This window comes from Pinus tabuliformis, chromosome 6 (assembly GCF_031772625.1).
Source record: "Pinus tabuliformis cultivar Carrire ecotype Pingquan chromosome 6, CPIR1, whole genome shotgun sequence".
Classification (NCBI taxonomy): domain Eukaryota; kingdom Viridiplantae; phylum Streptophyta; class Pinopsida; order Pinales; family Pinaceae; genus Pinus; species Pinus tabuliformis.
In genome coordinates, this window is record NC_142292.1 from 985,938,346 (window position 1) to 985,958,147 (window position 19,802).

At 35.9% G+C, this 19,802-nt stretch overlaps 1 protein-coding gene across 1 annotated transcript; it reads left to right on the plus strand.

The window, feature by feature from the left end:
• Window positions 1-7,105: 7,105 nt before the first annotated feature.
• LOC149262300 (uncharacterized) lies at window positions 7,106-13,909 on the plus strand. The gene is made up of 4 exons (XM_089383927.1): window positions 7,106-7,159; window positions 9,588-9,734; window positions 9,859-9,984; window positions 13,639-13,909. Exons 1-4 carry the CDS (start codon window positions 7,148-7,150, stop codon window positions 13,834-13,836), a joined length of 483 nt encoding a protein of 160 aa, XP_089240053.1. The 5' UTR covers window positions 7,106-7,147; the 3' UTR covers window positions 13,837-13,909.
• Window positions 13,910-19,802: the final 5,893 nt, after the last annotated feature.

Below are 19,802 nucleotides of genomic sequence, written 5' to 3' on the forward strand. Positions count from 1 at the left end.
ACCAATTGATTTAGAGCTTATGGAGTCTCAAGTAGCACCAATCCACTTGCTTCTATTGGATTGAATAACATGATTTCTCTTTTGAAATCCATAATATCTCATTCACATGCTTCCTATTTCTCCCATAAGACTTTAGCACAGACTCCATGATCATGTTTGTGTCCCTCTTAATAACACACTCCTTGGAAGGGGCCATAAAATCTTTTATTAGGACTAAACTTGGATGTCTCTTCTTTCTTGCCCTTTGATTCTTCATTCAATCATACCACCCATCAACTTGTTATTTTTCCATTTTTCTTATAATGACCTTTGTTGTTGGGAAGGTGCCTTTCAAGTATTTTGTCTTTGCATATAGATACACATAAAGTATCATTATTTTAATCTAATGGACGTGGTTCTTAAAATCACCAATATTTAATTAAATATGCATTGTTATACCTTTTCTCAAGTCAACTTCAATTCAAATTCTAACACATGTGTGTATACCCTTCCTTGCTTAGTTTGTATATTGTTGTAAGTCCCCAATATATTTATGTTGGCTTTTGAAAGATCATCTCATCCCAAAATAAGTAGGGGGGATTCAATATTCAAATCCGGCAGAGTGGGGTTGAAGAAATGGATATTGAAGATGGATTCAATTATAGAAACTATCTTTTGAAAAAAGGTTAGTTTTGCCCCAAAAAGAAAGTCCCTCCTTTGAGACCTTGCCACAACTTCCATAGTTGTGAAATTTTACAATAATAGAACCTCTAGAGTAGAGGTTTACCATATGGTCGTCGATGACATCAGTACAACAGGTCAAAATATGTTGTTAAGGAACAAGTTGTACATAATGAGGAAATCAAAGGATTAGGATGTGGCATCCTTCCTCATGACAATCTCTCAACTAAGAGGCCATCTGTAAGGACTTGGGGAACCAATCATTGATTCTGAAGTAGCCATCTGTATACTAAATGCATTGCCACCATAATGGAGCAACTTTGCAACAAGCATCTACTCCAAGAAGGATTCAACTCCCTTTGATAAGTTGTGGGTGCAATGCATATTGGAAGAATCAAGGATCAAGGTCAAGGATGATATTGGATCAGATGGGCAATCTCAAGCCTTTCTAGCCCGAGTTAAGAAGTTGAAGAAGGGAAAGTTTGGCAAGGCCAAGAAGAAAGACATATCCAAAGCGCAATGTTTTGGATGTAACGAATTTGGACACTCTAGGAGGGACTTTCCAAACTAGCATAACAATAAGATAAAGGAAAGGAATGAAGCTCATGTGGCCGAAGCAATGGGAGAACCTGAGAAGAAGGCAAAGAAGGAAGAAGTGAAGGATCTTTACTACTAAAGAAGGTTCACTGACTGTCCGGTTCTCTGTGAAGTTTAATATTTATTTTAGGATAATATGTTTTGTTTAACATCTTAGAAAGAAGCATATGATAGTAGCATGTATAGAATTTACATGATTAAGTTTCTTTGTAGAGATCATCTAGATAGATGGATAGATAAACCATTTTGCATATTGACCATCCAAGCATTATCTAACATTATATTAGAAGATATCATCATGCTTAGTTGAATCATCATGATTCAGGAAAGACCATCGTTTTTTGAAGGTCTTTGGAAAAATCATCATGGCAAGGTTAAGTAGACATTCCATGTTATGTGGAACCAATACTAGTAAAGGGATGAAAGAATGCAATGGTCAGGATGTAGGCTCTTTGCGACATATATGAATATCTAAATGATTGGATGAAAGCATAGGAATGCATGTTGGATCTAAAACTCTAGATAAGATTCTTGTGTATAGAATCTTGTGAAAGAAAGTTGGTCAGAAAATATGCTTATGTATATGGATATATGATGCTTGAAAGGAATATTATTTGGCTTACTTAAGGATGTGTAAATAATTTAAGACTTTCTCTAAAATATATGTATAACGATGATTAACATCTAGTCTAGTCCCTAGAAGAAAAATTGTAACTTGGTAATAAAGTTCGATCCTTCGGCACTTTGATGCATGAAGGAAGATTCATATGGAGATGGATCATGAGGATGTTGATGGAATGAGAAGGTCATCATAAAGAGGCAAGTCTAATTTTCATTATTGTTGGTTATTTGGTTAACATATTATTTACTACCTGGAAGAATGTCGCAGGAATATATGATGGCAGTTGAGGCAAGTGCAATTGTATGGATGAAGATCAATATTTGGTACTGGAAAGCTGTAAGTTCAAGAAATGTTAATTTGGAAAGGGATGGTAGAAGTATGATAAGATAACCTGAAGGTTAAAGAATATCACATTTATAAGGAAGCCATGATCAAGCTTCAAGTTTGGGAAAGCTCAATGCAATGCCTTCATGTTGAATATGAAAGTGATAAGCAAGAAAGGTACCCTGAAACTTGTCACAAGATTGAAGAGAGAAGGTGGCTCCATGATATCTTGAAAGAAAGAAAGCTCGATGATGTAGAGGAAAGAGGGAGCCAGAAAACTATGAAGAACTGGTAGCTAATACTCTTATGAAGGCAAATTGTAAGGCTTGTGATGATGACTTCTCAAATAAAAGGGAAGTCTAGATCTCCTCTATTTTTTAGAGGGGGTTATTCTCAAGATTAAAGGAGAATAGGGATGTTGTCTTTGGTTGAGAGGGAGTGATGTGGGACATCACTTGTACATTATCCTCTTCAAGTGATGAAGAGAGAATGGCAGAGAATTGGATAAGAATTTGCGGTTTCCTTGATGATATTACATTCAAGAAAGGAAAGGGACCAACACTGTTTGAGGATGTGATAAGTATCCAAGTGAAGAGTGGTCGAAGAGGACTGATATTCTTTGAGGACTCAAGATTCGAGATCCAAGATAAGAATAGTCCTAATAGGACATATCTTATAGACATCCAGATGGGGTATGTGCCTTGTAGAGGTAGTGCGGTATCACACATAAAGCCTCCCAACATAATGCTCTTGATTAAAGAAGAGATTGTCTAATTAGGCCTAAGAGACAATGCTGGTCATGATGATGATGCTTACAATATGGATTATCAATCCGACTCTTTTTGTGATGACTCTTCAATTTGAGATATGATGTTGTACTGAGTGTACAATTATGAATACCTCCCTAGTTAAGAGGGATTATTGAAAATGTAACTAGTTTCGGTCTTCATAATTGTTGTACTCATTTCAATATGTATCCTATGTAACAAACAAGAAAAGAAAAGAAAATATATTATTATTAAAGCATGGGTTTCATGCTCATTATTGATTGTGTTTTAGGTAAAGCATGTTCTTCATGCTTATAGGGTTTTTTAGGTCTTAGGATTTACTGTCTCGAGTCAAAGGAGTCAACATCATGTTTATAAGACCCTTATGGGAAAAAATATATTTGTAAAAATAATTATTTTTGAGTTTAGAAAATCCTGGAAGCTCCTAAAGTACAAGTCGACCCTGGGAAAATCAAGTCGGCCTAAAGGAGAGAATTCGACCCCTTGAGAAGGATATAAAAGGAAGCAATTCAACCTCATTTGGAAAAACTCACTCAACAAGTTCAATCTACAAGAAAGAGTTCGATCTATAGCTGGGAAGAGCAGGAAAAGAAGAGTGAAGGCCAAGAAAGCACAAGAAGGACATAAATATTTTGTTTTGGGCTCTATCTCTCTCACACGTGCAAAATTCTAGGGTTTCTGGGCTGCAGGAAGAAGTGAAGTTACAGGTCTGAGTTGTAGGAAGATGAAGTGCAACATCTTGTAACTAGAAGGAAGGATACTTGATCTAGAACTCATAAGGAGTTGTCTTGCTATTAGGAAGGTCCCAAGAGGAGGCTGCTCTAGGGTTTCCTTGGAAGCTTTAAGGTCGAAATTGCAGGGTCAAAGTTGCAGGTTGGGTAGCAGTATTGAAGCTGGCAGGTCAAAGTTGCAGTGTCTAACATTTTGGTGTAGAATCAAGGAAGGATTTAAGGAAGGGATGACTTGGTACTAGGAGAAGGATTGGTCTAGGGTTTGGGTCTTTGTATATCATTTGAAGCATATTTAAAGAAGAAAGCCAATATATGTGTCTATTGTTGTTATTATTGTTCTTGACATTGTTTGATGAATAGATATAACTAAATAACACAAAGAAGATAAATAAGATTCACAAGCAAATATCAAGTTAAAGGAAAATAAGTACAATAAGCTGCCATTATCGATTTTCTAACAATTTCATCCTGGACTTCTCGTGGGAAGGCGGGGGGGGGTAGTTGCATTGAAGAGGTAAACAACAATTAGGGCTTGCAACTGAGCACAGGGTTTGCCAAAAGGGCCTTAACCATCAGAGCCACGTTTCGACCACATCCATTGTTGAGGCACGGTGATAATGAGGCGAGTGAACCTAATTGGTGAAGTCTCGAAAGACAAAAGGATTTTAGGGGATTGAAAACCAAAGTGAGGCCAATGCACAATGTACAAAATGAAGGATTTTAGGGATAAAGGTGGAAGGTAAACCAAAGGCTAAAGGAGTTGCAAAGGAATGGTAAAACCAAGACACAATGTGAGGAAGATTTTCGTAGGCAGGAGGAGGACAAGGCTACCTCACCCCTAGATAACACGTTGAACCTTCCCCAAAGAATCCTAAACCAAGCAAACCAAAGTAATATAAATGTAGCTGACCCAGTGGAAAAAATTAAGAGCAAAGACAATACTAGTATACTTGTTGGAGTTGAGCTCCCATAAACCTAGAAGAGTTTAAGTGCAGGTACTCCCACCAGTGGGTATGCGGGCCACATGCAACCTTGCCAATACTTGGAAAATGTAGATAGTCTAGCTCATGAAATGGAGTGAAGGATGGAAGGCCAAACCAACATGGAAGAACAACTTGGACCTTCCACGTTGCTTAAGGAACTACTATAGAAGCCACAGAGGAAATATCCCATAGATAACCCGACAACACGACATTGACACCAAATATCATCAATTTGACCCCAACATTTGTAGGAAATTGAGGAAGTTCCAAAGATTTCCAAATTAAAACAGTGCATTATCATTAAATGTGGGCGACACTATCCCTCTCTTTAATGTTTGGGGTGACAACGGAATAACAAATCCACTCAGTAACCTAACACACATCTCAACACCCCATCAAATTTTTATTTATTTTTATATAATTTATTATTATATTTAAATTTTTAATCCCCTATCCTTATCACTAATGTAAGTAATTCATAAGAGAGTATCAGTAATCATATTAATCCATAAGAGATAAGATATCCCTGCAAGAACTTAAGATTACCGCCTCGCTTGCCCGGATGGTCACATAAAGAGTGGCCCTGTCCCCACAAACCAAAAAACTCCTCAAAAACAACATAATTTCCCCACCCCACACTAACGTCTTTCAAGGGAAATGGCAAAAGTTGAAAAGCTACTTAAGGCGGTGCAAATATTTTGAAATAAAGAGAAGAGTATCCCCACCTTCGAATGCCTATAATACTAGATCAGTGAGTGCTGCGATCCGATGTAGTGTAGGGTTTAGTGGTTCTGCATGAGGGTTCAGGAAGATTCAAGGGGTTTATCTCGGGATTTAAGCCTCCGACCGGATCAGTAGAGAGACTATAAAATTGAGGTGCAATGGTTGTGTCTTCTTCACCTTCGACAGATTTCTCTTTCGAATCCCAAGAATTAAGTTCGCTGTTATTGAATGCTTCCTCATCATCGTCTGATATTTTGAATTCATGCCGGGTCGTGGAATCCTTCATCGATAGGCACAGCTGGGACCAGACCAGGGATTTTTACATAACATGCTTCCCCGTTTTGCTCCGCAAGATCTTCAACTTCGAGGAGTTCTTACAGCCGTCCGACATTGGCGAATGGATCGCGCAGACCTCTGAGCATTCCGCAAATGCGGTCATAAATCTTCTCTCGCCGTCTGGAGCTTTGTTTTCGTCAATCTTTGCCGCAGACAAGGAAAATGTGGTTCGCTATGTGTTTCCATCCGAGCGCCTTCCGACGTGGATTCGTCACATGCTTCAGTCGGAGAGGGGTTTGTATATCTTATCTGAAGTCTGCCCTGCTTTATTTAAAGACCGATTGAAGGAGGACGGCCATGGAGGAGGATTTCAGGTGCAGTTGAATGCATTTGAGTATTTTATGTTTTGGTTTGCTTATTACGCTGTATGCAAAGATAATGATATTATGCATCGTTCGGATTCGGATGAAATGAAATTGGGGTTTAAGAAGGCTTCCCGGTCTCGTTTCGAGAAATGGGCGTCTTCTCTGCATAGTTTGCACGGTAGCCATGACAATGGAAGGCCTGTGAAGTTCAATTCTAGCCCTTATTTGCATCTTCTGAATTTGTATCTACACAAATTTGTTCCTATATCTGATTTTTGTGCTCCCAGTGTGTCTGTACATCATTTTTTCGAGGAGAATCCATCGATATTTTCTCGCGCCGAGTTTGTTGTTCATACCTTTGTACAGTTTTGGTTAGTGAATGGATTTTTCACCCTTACCTTCACGGGTTTGCCAGTATTTTGGTATTTTGTTACCTGTTAATAATCGATTTCATAGGTATGGTCTCCCCAGTGTAGAAATCACAGAGGCTGTGAAAATACTGGTCAATTATGTAAGCAGTACTTTGTGTTGTCCTCAAGAAGAGTTGAATTCTGGATGGAGAGCTGCATCACAAATGGATACCTTGAGATTGAGGTCATTTTCCTTGCCACAGAGTAGTTTGGTTGTGCCTGCTACATGGTCCCTTCTGTTACAGAGGCCTTTGTACAGGTTTATATTACGAGCTTTCAGTTATTGGCCAGTAGGTGCTTGTCTGAAGAAGGCTACACACATTATTGATCTATGGTTGGATTATTTACAGCCTTGGAATATTGGTGAAGAAGGCGAAATGATGCCCGCTCTCAAAGAGGATCATTATTTGGAGGCAGAGAATAAGATGCTTAGGGATAGGGATCAACGATTGTCTCCACTTTCAGGTAGCTTGCTTCAAAATCAAAAGACTGGTATTGATTCTGTGGGATCATTAGTAAAAAGAAGCACGAAAGAAAGTTGTTATGGATATAATGATCATTGGCAAAACTATGTTCTGGCTAATTATCCTTTTTATAGCTCTCTTGTTGTTCAGTTTATTGTATTTGCCCACAAGTTCGTGCACATCAATACCAAGGCAGTTCTTCAGATGACTCACAAGGTGCATTGCTCTTTCCTTTATTCTATTATGTCTTATTGATAATAGCAAGGAATAGATGAATAAACTTTGGCACTTCAAGCAAGACCCCATGTTTATTTAAAGCAAGATCCAATGGTGGATTAAAGGTACTTATTTCAAGGTAGGATCAACAATTAGGATTATTATACCTAGGTTTTGTATCTAGAAAATTCAGACATGAGGAATTTACTTTTGGAAGTGTGAAAATCAATTAGTTGGAACTTCCTCTTACATGGGAATAATCACGTAGCAGGAAAGGAGAAAAAGTGTTGTCCAGATCCGAATGTAGATTGCTGCCTTTTAAATATTGAATTTGCCTTGCTGTCAGTGCTATATTAACAGAAAAATTCAACATTAACAACAAATGATCCATTCCTGATAGATTAAGTTATGAGCAGTCTTCATGCATGTAAATGTAGGATTGAATTTGATATAATTGTTTATTAGTTTAATAGACAAAAAATGTCCTTGGTTTATTTTATAGGCGTTTAAACTATCTTTCTTATTTTGCACTCAAATGCTTTGTATGTGAAAATTACGTCGTGTTATTGAAACTTAATTTGGTTGTTAATTCAACAAACAAATAATTGTCTGTGGTTTAAATTAGAGACATTTAGATTAGCGTCTATTTTTTGGATCTCAAATGCTTTGTGTCTGAAAAATACCTATCCAACTTATTATTTTATGTTGACAAATTCATTGTAGTTTAAATAGTTGTAGACAAGATTTCCAATCAAATAGCTAAGCACACCATCTATTTACAGTCTTTTGTGGAGGTTCATTTCCATAAATTATCATGTCTATTGCTCGAGAAACAATGGGTAAATTCAGCCTGATGTCATTGCACTGAAGTTACTTCTATTTGATAATTCAGCGAGCAATTTATATGCTTCATGTTTTGGACGAATTCTGCAAAGAAGGATTGAGTTTTGCATTTTACATCTGATAGGTACTTCGCTAACTTTGTATAATGGGCATAGATATTGAATGGATATGGACAAACTTGTGATCCAAACCCAAACCTGGTTTGACTATGCAATTTTGAAGAAAATGTTTTTTGGTATATTCTTATGCACTGTCAAGGGTTCTCAACACAAATTGGGAGTGATCATGTTTGTTGTCTTTATAGTATAATTGGGCTAGGAGGCTCATTTTACAGCCCAGTGTGAACGTGATGTGTAAGTATGTCCGTGCTCAACTTGGACTCTAGAGTTGACATGTGTCCCTCTTAAAATAAAAATAAAATATTCTCTAAATAGAAAAGTAATGTTGGCTATAATAAAAAAGAAAAAAAGAATATGCTATACATGTTTAATTAGTTATCCATTTGACCTATAATATAATTTCATGTAAAGTAATTAGAAGTAAAAAAAATTATGCGAGTAAGATGTTTAAACCTTATACTTTTCAAAAAATAAGTTAACACTTTATATAAATAAATTACTTGAAGATCTATATTAATAACTTGTGTGAATATAAACTTATGTGAATCTGTGCTTAAGATGGATCCATGCTGGTAAATCATAATGCTTTTCTGACCAAAAAATGTCCTGAATGTGTGTAGTAAGACTTGAAGATCTATATCAATAACTTATGTGAATCCGTGCTTAAGATGGATCCATGCTGGTAAATCATAATGATTTTCTGACCAAAAAATGTCCTGAATGTGTGTAGTAAGTCTGTTGTTTTCAAAGAAAATTGAAGTCCTAAGTTTCTCAAATCTTTCCCTATAACTGTCTGGATAATGTTGATATGCCAATAGTCGGCATTCATAATCCATTCTCAAGTCACATAAGAAGTGAGTGCAACTCAATGTTACTTAGGTGGATCATGGTTGGGTGGGCAGTGGTCTTGCCTGAAACCTTGCGTTTCCTGCCAAGTTTGATGATTGTTTTTTAATGTCTTATTGAAAATGTTCCTGGATTTCAATATTTCACTGTTTTAGCTTGATCTTCTAACAAGTTCACTTCTTTTATAACGGTAGCAGTTGGTTATTATTTCTAATTTGTTTCTTTTATCCAGATAGAAACAATACTTGAAATCCAATTTACATTCGTGCATTTTCGTTGTATATTCATGATCACTTTAATTTTCAACAGGTTTGGTATTTGGCTGAGATTTATGTCAGTTTATACTGGAATTCATAGTACATGTATAATTTGGTTTGTTAATGTATTTTCTGACAAGTATATCAAATGGGATTCAAAAGGGTGGACTGTGGTTATTCACAGTTGAATTTCCATGCATATTTCATTGTATCATTAGAACTGAGATATGTAATGGCAATAACATCTTTTTCTGAACGTGTCCTTTGCAGTGTTACCTCTATTCTTTGCTTTTCCAGAAAACCGGTTTTATAATTTGTTAAAGTCTGTTGTATTCTAATGTAATATTTTGTTTTCATCTGTAGGTATTAAGTGTTTTGGTATCTTCAAAAGAGCTACTGTGTCTTATTCGAAGCATAGATTCGACATACAATGATGTGAAGTCGGGAAGTGCGCCATGCTGTTTTGACAGTTTGCATAAGGTTGTGCCTGCCATCCGAGAGCAGCTACAGGTCTTCCCTCTATGACCTATACAGTGTTCTGACGTAGGCTACCTTATCCAATGCACCATTTTTAAAAAGGTTTTGTTTGGAAAATGCCTCATTATATTTAGATGTTTCTTTGTGACTACTACAGGACTGGGAGGGTGATTTATCAAATTTTGAGAAAGGCAGTGAAATTACTCACTCTCCTTCGCAAAAAGAAACACCGATGTTGCAACTTTTCAGCACCAGTGATAGTGGAGGCCATCAAATGCTAAAGGTAAGTTTTGTGAATAGTTTCTCTTTATCTCTTTCTTTTTGCAAGACTCATTTGGTTGATGGATAGGTTTATAATTTATTCTGCCCGTACATCAAAATTGGAACCTTACAAAGATAATTCCTTACAAACATTAATTCAACAAAATTTTTATTTATGCCATTATAAGGAGGTAACTGCATCAGTAATTGTTTATATTAATTTTCCCACAGAAAGATGTTCCCTTAACTTGCCCACATATTAACTGTTCCAAGTGAGGAAGTTGGTACATTGTCAGAGTGATGGAATCCCCCTTTCTCCCTCCTTTCCCTACATTTTTTTTTCTGGGTGAGGAATGGAATTGACTTCTAGTTGAAATACCAGCTGGTAATTGGACAGAACTACTTGGGAATAGATCCTGTAACCTCCCTGGGTATTATGCCTTCTGTAGAAAGGGTTGGGCAAACTGAGCTATACTATTGTGCTAAGTTGGGCAAACTGAGCTATACTATTGTGCTAGGGTTGGGCAAACTGAGCTATACTATTGTGCTAAGTTGGGCAAACTGAGCTATACTATTGTGCTAGGGTTGGGCAAACTGAGCTATACTATTGTGCTAAGTTGGGCAAACTGAGCTATACTATTGTGCTAAGTGTTCATTACATATGTACAAACATGAAATCAATCACTATCTTTATTGGGATTTTCTATAACTAAAATGGAAATGAATTCTATAAATCTTCCATACAAAAGGTTAGAATGACTTTAAAGCTCAGGTAGCTGGACATTATTTTATTCAAGAGGAGAGCTGTGTTGGAGTAGATTATTCCTCAATTTTTTGACCACACTGCAGAGCTCATCTTCAGGGTATAATTGAAGTTTGATTAAATTTGGGCTTGATAAGAACATACTTTTAAAAAATTGATTTCTGATTAATCTTAGCTGGATAATAACCTAGTTGTGATTTAATTTTGCTAGTTGGAAAATAATCTGCCATGGTCTGGATCTTCAACTTGTCCTGACGATGAACCACACTTGTTGGTTTGGAACGCGTCGACAAATGATTTATGATGTGATTTATGCCGAAAAATCTTCTCAATAATTGAGTTTTTAAACTTTATAGATGATTTTTATTTTTTATTTTTGGGAGGGGGTGGGGAGGTAATTTAAAGGCCTTTTATTAACTGTTGATGATCACATATGATCCAACCTTCTGTATGCCTCTGGTCTGCCACTAGGGAAACCGGACCATTGGCAATACAGGAGGTCTGCTGTCCAAAAATATACATTTTAAAAAAATATACTGAGTTCTAAAAAAGCCTACAGTGCCTTGGCTTAACAGCCACAAAATATAACACATAATCCTACTATAATAGTAAAGATAGAAAACATAAATTTTCATGAGGAGACTAGGAGGTGGAAACCTCCACATCTATGGGTGCTTGATCACCTGGACTGTCTAGATGAGTTGGGCCTTTGCCATGCGGTAAGACTGCTTTTATCCTTGTCAAATGCTTGTCCATGGCTTTAAATTCCAACTGCATCATGTTCATCATCATCAGAATTTTGTTTTTAGTGTCATTTTTGGAAAGGAGTACCCTTCCCTGTAGCTGTCTAGTTGTAATGGGACTGGTACATCTACTCTTGATAGATGACCTTTCAGCAATGAAGCAGTGATACCTCTCAAATTTCCATTGCCATTTTCCCACCCTCAAATGCTAGTTCCAACTCACACGGCAATTGATGAGCTTTCGGGGTTATGTATGCCCTGAGGAGGCCCTGCTGCAGATAGAATCCACCTCAGAAGTGCGTGCCCCGGCCAACTGAGGAGTAAGGACTTGACGAGAGGAAGAAAATAAAGAGACCTGAGTAGGAGCTGATCCCAAGAGGAGGGTAGCCCAAGATGGTCTGGTCCCTCTCTCACACCACACCTCGACAAAGCCTCACACCACCATAAACAAAACCAGAAAAACCATAAAGCAGCAAGGAATAACAGAGGATGCCCTGGATTCAGCATAATCAGATAGAAATTTCCATTCATGAATAACATTTACCATCATGAAACAACACAATGTGCCTTTGCAAAGCTTCCCAAATCTGAACTGAGACCTTGCAAAGATTGCTTTTCTCATGCGAGGAGTTTGGTGGAGAGTAAAAGCATCATCTGAGATAATGAAGGGACGTACAACTGTGTACACATTCTCATGAAGTGGTGTGGTGGGCACATCTACCTTGCTGGGGTTAGATGAAGTTAATTTGATGTAAAGCATCAAAGAGGAAACATGACATCAATGACTAGTTAAATGTGTTGTTTAGAAATTAGACAAGGTTAGAGAAGGTTATATTGAAATTTCACATTGGGTTGGCCTATACTTCTACCCCTTTTTTGGTTTCTTCTCTTTTTTCAGCTTTTATTTGTTTACGCAGAGGAGAATTTGCATGTTTGCAAAATGATGCTTTCAGAAACATCTTCATCCATCTGACAAATCTATAATTTCTCCATAAGTATACAAAAATGGTGAGGAGTGCAGAGTTCCTAAACTATTGGTCTGTCTGATCTTCTGCTGTTAAAACTTAAAGTTAGCTCTAAGAGTCTAAACAAAACAATTTGATAGTTAATTTTGTATGAATTGAAACTTCTGTGTCTACCTTAGATAAAATTTTACTTTGAAGCACATCGTTGTAGATTATACAACCTTTAGGCATACATATTTTCTTGATTATCTCTTCTATTTTTTACCTCACACCAGATACTTCTAATTGATTTATTCCAAAGTGTGTTTCCATCAATAGTATCAATAGATTTTCGTATAGGGGACCTTGCTAAAAAGATCTTGCATTCTGTCCCTCGTACCTTATTTAAGAAATGCCACCCATTTCCAATGGAGTAGAGGCCACTTGTTTTCATTTTTATCTCTCCAAAGGATGTTTCTAATGATGCTCTCTAGATATTGTATAATTGTAGCAGGGGCCATTAGAATGTTGCTTTGATAGAGGGATATCTGATAGGATTGGCCAGTGTCCAGTCTCTTGCCGTATGTTTCAAACTTGACAGGTAAATAGGATAGGCCAATGGGATTTCTAACTTCATCAGTGTTGATGAGGTAGGGATGTAAAGATTGCCCTATCTCTTCTATTTAAGAAAAGCCCCATCTCTTGTCCGTCATGCCCATGGGGGAAGTTCAGTTTAGGTTTCAGCTTATTGTATAATACCAGTGTCCAATCACTTGCCTTATGCTTCAAACTTGACAGATAAATAGGATGGGCCAATGGGATTGCTAACTTCGTCAGTGTTGATATAAGGTAGAGGCGTGAAGGTTGCCCCTGATAGAGGATATTACAAGTAGAGGAAGGTTCTCAACATGGCATTACTAAGTGATTGCATCCATCTAGAATTTGAAGAATTATATATTTTTGCTTGTCTCTGCATTAGATATGTCTACTAAATGCTTCCAGTTAATGGGGCATTGATTTGAGCATTCAATATATTTTTATTCTTTATCAAAGTATTCTTTTGTTGTATTTGTATTTTTCAATTTATGCCTTACGGCGTTTCCTTTGCAACATCTGGTGCAAATGCTAGTATATCTTACCTCATTTTATGGTTAACATTGTATAACAAAAACATTCGTTGTGTTATGTAATTAATACTAACATGTAATATCGATTTTTTTTGTCAGAATTCTATAGGTAATGATTGCCAAGACGATGATCCAAATTATGTTCAACATATATCAAGAGATGATGAGGATGAGGATGAGGATGATGGTGGTGAAGGAGGAGATGATGATGATAGTTGCGGTGTTGGTGATGATGTGGATCAGAGTAATGAGGATGGTCAAGATGATCATGAGGATGATCTTGGTGGTGGTAGCTAGGCATGCACATGCATTGTTTTTTATGAAGAAATTATTGTGTAGAATGACATTGTTATGTTTAGAAGGGTGTTGTGAATTTACCCTATATCAATAAGACATTTTGATTTTGTAATCATACGATGAGTTTGATTTATGTATGTTGTTAATTTATCGTAGAATAACGATATTCATGACATATTTTGATTTGTTAATCATATTTGAATTTTACTTGTTTTGATTAAAAATAATACTGATTTTATTAGTATTATGTTGCTATTTTATACATGTTTTGAAAATTGTTAATGACACATTGTTATTTTTTTGGATGGATGTTGTCAATTTCTCTTAAATTTCTTTACAAATGATTTTGAATTGTGATATCTGCTTTAATGATATTTAGAAACTATCATATATTTCACTATGAATCTATAAAGGGGGTCATATATGTAAAGAAAAATATACTCTATATAAGAAGTCAAATGCGGATGTAACCATGGATGCAAAATTGAAAGTAAAATTGGATGTTAAACTAGGAATTAATACAAAATGCAAACAATTGACATACAAAGTGTTTTAAATTAGAAGTGAAAAATTGTGCAATAGTTGACACAAAGAAGGGAACAAAACATGGCATACAAAAGGATATCAAATTGCGCAATAACAAGGACACATAAATGGGCACCAAATTAGATGCAAAAAAAGACAACAACTAGATGTAAAATAAGATGCAAAGTTGAGCGTTAAAAAGAAGAAAAAAACGTTACAAATTAATATGCGAAATGATGATGCAAATAATGGTGTAAATTTGGGATGCAAACTTGGGTGCAAAAAAGGAAAAAAAAAAGATGTAAGAAAGACATAAAACAAGATGCAAAATGGGGCTGAAAAAAGGTGAAACCAAGGATGCCATATTGGATGTAAAAAATGATTCCTAATCACATGCAAATTTAGGCTCGAACTCAGACACAAAATTATATGCAAATGTGGACACAAAATGAGGCAAAAAAAGATGCAAATTTGGATGGTGAAAACGATGTAAAACTAGACACCAAAAAAATGCAAAATTGGATGAAAAAGTCGGTGTAAATAATGGTGCAACATTGGACACAAGTAGACACAAAAAATGGTGCAAAAAGGGGCATAAAATAGCTTAAAGTTGGATGCAAAACTTGGTGCAAAAAAAAATACAAAAGTAGACGTAAAAAATGGCTCTAAATTGAATGTACCATTAGTCACAAAATAAGATGCAAAGGTGGACACAACACATGACTCAACATAAGATGCAAATATAAATGCAAATTTGGATGCTCAAAATGATGTAACATTAGATGCAAGAGATGGTGTTAAAAATGATGCAAAATTGGATGAAACAAATGACGCAAAATATGGTGCAAAATGAGATGGGAAAAATGGAGACAAATCAAACGTAAATGTGGATGTAAAAAATGGTCCAAAAAAAGATGCAAAAATGGGCACAAAAATGGATGCAAAATTTGGTGCTAAATCAAATTCAACACATGGTGCAAAGATAGGCACCAAATCTGGTGCAAAAATAGAAGCAAAAACTAGTGTAAGACTAGATACAAAACCTAGCGTAAGACTAGATGCAAAAACTGACACAAAATGGATGCATAAAAAGACGTTAAATTGGATTCAAAATACAGTGTAAACTTGATGCAAATGATGGTGCAAAAATGGAAGCAAAGAATGACACAAAATAGGAAGCAAAAGAGAATGAAAAATAGATGCAAAAAATGACACAAAACTAGAAGCAAAACCTGTAATAAAATAAGATGCAAATCTTGGTTCAAAATTTGACGCAAAAAATGATGCATAGTTTGGTGTAAAAAATGATGCAAAATCTAGCGTGAAAAAGGATGCAAAATCAGGTGCAAAAAAGGACGCTTTAAAAATTGTACAATAGAGCCAGATTTAGCGCCAGGTTGCTCATCACAATTACAAAAAAAATGCACTAAAATCTGGCGCAAATCGCTGGTTTTGTTGTAGTGTTGGCCTATTCATCTTGTGAAGGAACACATTTGCTTATTGTATGAGCATCCATAGAATCTTTCATCATCATTATAGTTTGCATTAAGTTAGTTTGCATTGTAAGCATTTTAGTCTTTTTGTTAGATTTTGAGTGTGTGGAGTGTGTTTTCTGAAAAAAGATTTTTTTTTTTTTTGCTTTTACAAGTTTATTCATAGAACCTTATAGAAATATCTTTTCATTGAAGAAAAATAGCTGCATTTTCATATAGCTAAGTTTTTATTTATTTCTTTTGCGTCAAAACACCATAAGTTTCACTCTCATTTTACCCATGACCTAAAGAACAACTCTTTAAAATCAAGCACTTAATTAAAAAGAACTAGAACATTTTTTTGATTTGTCAGTAATTACATCAAGAAGTCTAGCTCTTTAGTACCTTGGAATAGGTGAGTGGAAAGTTAACTCTCCAAGGCCACTCAAATTTTTAAACTTAGATGTTGAATAATGAGTGAAATCCAGTGTCGTTAGAAATATTGGGAAAGCTCCATGACTTTGGAGTCAAGCAAAAGCGAGAGTGAAGAAAAGGAAAGAGAGATAACCCCTCTCCTACTTGTTGGATCCCACCCCGAGACTGTTTCACCCGGATTTTGATACAAACTAGTGTCCATAGTTTCTATTCCTAGGGACCACATAGGTCGCTACAAAGAGGAATCCCACATCACCTAAGGAAGACATTGCATCACATTCATTATTACTTCTAGAAAGTACCCTTGCGAAGCTTAGGTACTTGCACCAACAAAGGATTTTGTCTGCGGGTCAATGCAACTGTTTCTATCACCTTTGCTAGTAAGCCTGGGTCGTCATTATCCCATATCACCTTCGAAAGGTCCTTGATTTTTCTTTCTTGTATTTTAGTGCCCCGTCCTCATCACTTGGAATGGAAATACTTGGAAGTTGCTTAATTGATTGTATCTTCTAGGGACTTTTTTAGAGAGTGCTCTTTGCTCCTAGTTGGCCATAACTTTATAAAAAAAATTAGTCTTTAATTAGTTCTCTTAAAATAATTAAAAGTGGTTGATCGACTAGTTCGTCAGTCTAGGAGGCTTCGTGGGATTTCACCTACAAGTGTTGAGCCTTCTTCTAGAAGGCGTAGGAGCAATTCTGTCAGTGATTTCCAATCAGTGGTAGCAGAAGTAACAGAGATTGATCCTTTAGCTCAAGCTATTGTTTCATAGAATAGACCTAGTGTAAGTCGATATTTGGAGAGCAACACTCCAGCCCTTTCTAGAGTCCTATTCCAATCAAAAGATGTTATAGATTTTGAATAACTCACTAAGTCTACGGTGACTTCTTCTTCTCCTCTCCCTCTTGATTATCCAGATGTTTTATTATGCGTCGGGACCCTGACCCATAGGCCTTCGAGACCTGGTCTATATCGGTCTTCACCTTCAATGGCCACTCCAGGGAGCGTGGTTTCAAATATGAGTAATACTAGTGTACATACTCCTTTATCAGTACAAGGAGGAGGTCAAATTTCCATACCTTCAATCACTCCTAGCACTGCAATTTTTGGCTTTATCTCCATTCCATCTTTGAGTGGGGGAACCCATGCATTTGCCTCCAACACTAGTTCTTTCCCCTTTGGAATGCTTACCAGCACAATTCCTTCGGTTGCCTTAACTTTTCCATCCGCTGCTTCCACATCTATGACTACCATGGCGAGTCGGTCAGCTTCTTTTTAGGGTTTCCCTTTTGGGAGTGGTCATATACTAGATTCTAACCCATCTCTAGGATCAATATCATTTCCCTCCATAGGTCAAAGTTATAATCCTTTCCAAGGATGGACTAACCCAAATTTTAGCAACTTGGGAGCGGAGAATCAATTCTCTTTCGACCAATAGGGGAACATACCGTCCTCCTCTGTGAGTTCATTTCAGATTTTTTATCCCTTTGCTAATGCATGGAACCCTTACGAAGGGATCTTTGCTCCATTTAATACCTCACTAGGGGACAGTTTCACTGGATATGGCAATTTTTCAATAGGAGTTGGACAAACTCCAAATTTTTATGGGCCACATAGTTTTCCTTATGGTTCAGTCACTTCTATGAATCACCTCAGGCAACTTGGTGCCTTCACAAATAACGCTTGTTGGTTCAGCAAGGGTCTTCTAGCTCCCAAGTTGTGTTAACTAACCCTTTTTCCCAAGGGAAGCAGTTGTTAGCTGGCGCGAATGCTAATACTGGCACCCCCACTAGGGGCAACCAGGAAGGGGAAAATACATCAAATTTTTATATGATCATGGAAAATTTTAGGGGTGAATTTTCACCCCTGGGCTAAATTAAGGGGTTTCATATTTTTATTGGGTGAATATTTTGCATCATAGTACATTGTTACAAATCACCTCAAATTTATTTTATAAAAAAATTAGGTATGGAGGTTAGCCCACCTTATTTTAAGGGAGAGGGTAAAAAAAGTAAATTTAGCCCTTGAAATTAGGAGCTACAATCTTCCATTCGCCCTCATTTTCAAGAAAATGTATTTATGATAGTTATAAATATAAATATAAATATAGTGGAGGTATGGTAAATAAATAAAAGCTCTTTTTATACTTACTCCAAAGGTATGGTAAATAAATAAAAATACAAATAAACTAGAGGTATGGTAAATAAATAAAACCTGTTTTTATATTTAGTCCATAGCCCTCTTTCTATTTAAGAAGGCTCAAAAATGAGGTTTCATTTAAGTGAATCCTATGGGCCAAATACCATATTTATAAAAGAGGTATGGTAAATAAATAAAACCACTTTGTATACTTCAAAGGTATGGTAAATAAATAAAAATATAAATAAACTATAAGTATGGTAAATAAATAAAACCTCTTTCTATATTTAGTCCATAACCCTCTTTCTATTTAAGAAGGCTCAAAAAAGAGGTTTTATTTAATTGAATCCTATGGGAAAAATACCATATTTATAAAAAAGGTATGGTAAATTAATAAAAATATAAATAAACGAGAGGTATGGTAAATAAATAAAACATTTTTTATATTTACTCCATAAGCTAGCATGGGCCAAATTATTATTAATACCATGCAAAAAAACATTATTAACCCTAATATTAGTATTAATAAAAATAAAGATGGCACATGGTATTAACCCATGGTATTCACATGGAATGCCCCCTATTTAAAGGGGGGAATTAAACTAGCATAGATCCATCTTTACTCTGGATCAAATATCGTGATATGCAAACTAACATAGAGTGAAAAAATATTTGATCCCTTTGGGGGATTGGTAGATCAAGAGTAAAAATGGATCTTGTAATTTAATGTCACTTAAATATTTTAACTTGGTTAAAATAAAAATAAAAAATAAAAAATAAAAAATCAATTATTAATTTTTATAAATTACTAATAGTAGTTTTTAAGCTCCAGGTTTATGATAACCCATGGTATTGACCCATGGTATTCATGTGAGCATAGACTATTTAAAGGGGAAATTATATTAGCTTAGATCCATCTTAATTCCGGGTCTACCAAGTGCTGGGAGGGATAAATAGATTTCATCCCTCTAAGAGTGGTAGATGTGGAGTTAAGATGGATATAGGTTGGTTTTTATGATAATGAAGATATTAAATAGACTTAGGAAATTATTGTAAAAAAAATCTTAAGGTGAATGGTTAAAGCTACATTTAGTCACTTCACAAAATTTACTAAAAATACCGATATCTCCATTAATATTGGTTTTTCTAATTTAACAAAAAAAAATTCAAAACAATGAAATCTTAACTCTTTCCACATCATCCTCGCAGAAGAGATATAATCGCTGTCCAGATTTCACACCATTTTTCAAACATTCTCAATATGATATCTTCATGAAAAATTTAAGGTACTCATCTTGGATTAGTTGTTTGAAAATATGCTGGTTTGTACAACCTTTCATCTTCTCTGCTATTCTTAGTTTGTCATAATGATCTGTAGGGGTTGTGTCACTGCACCAT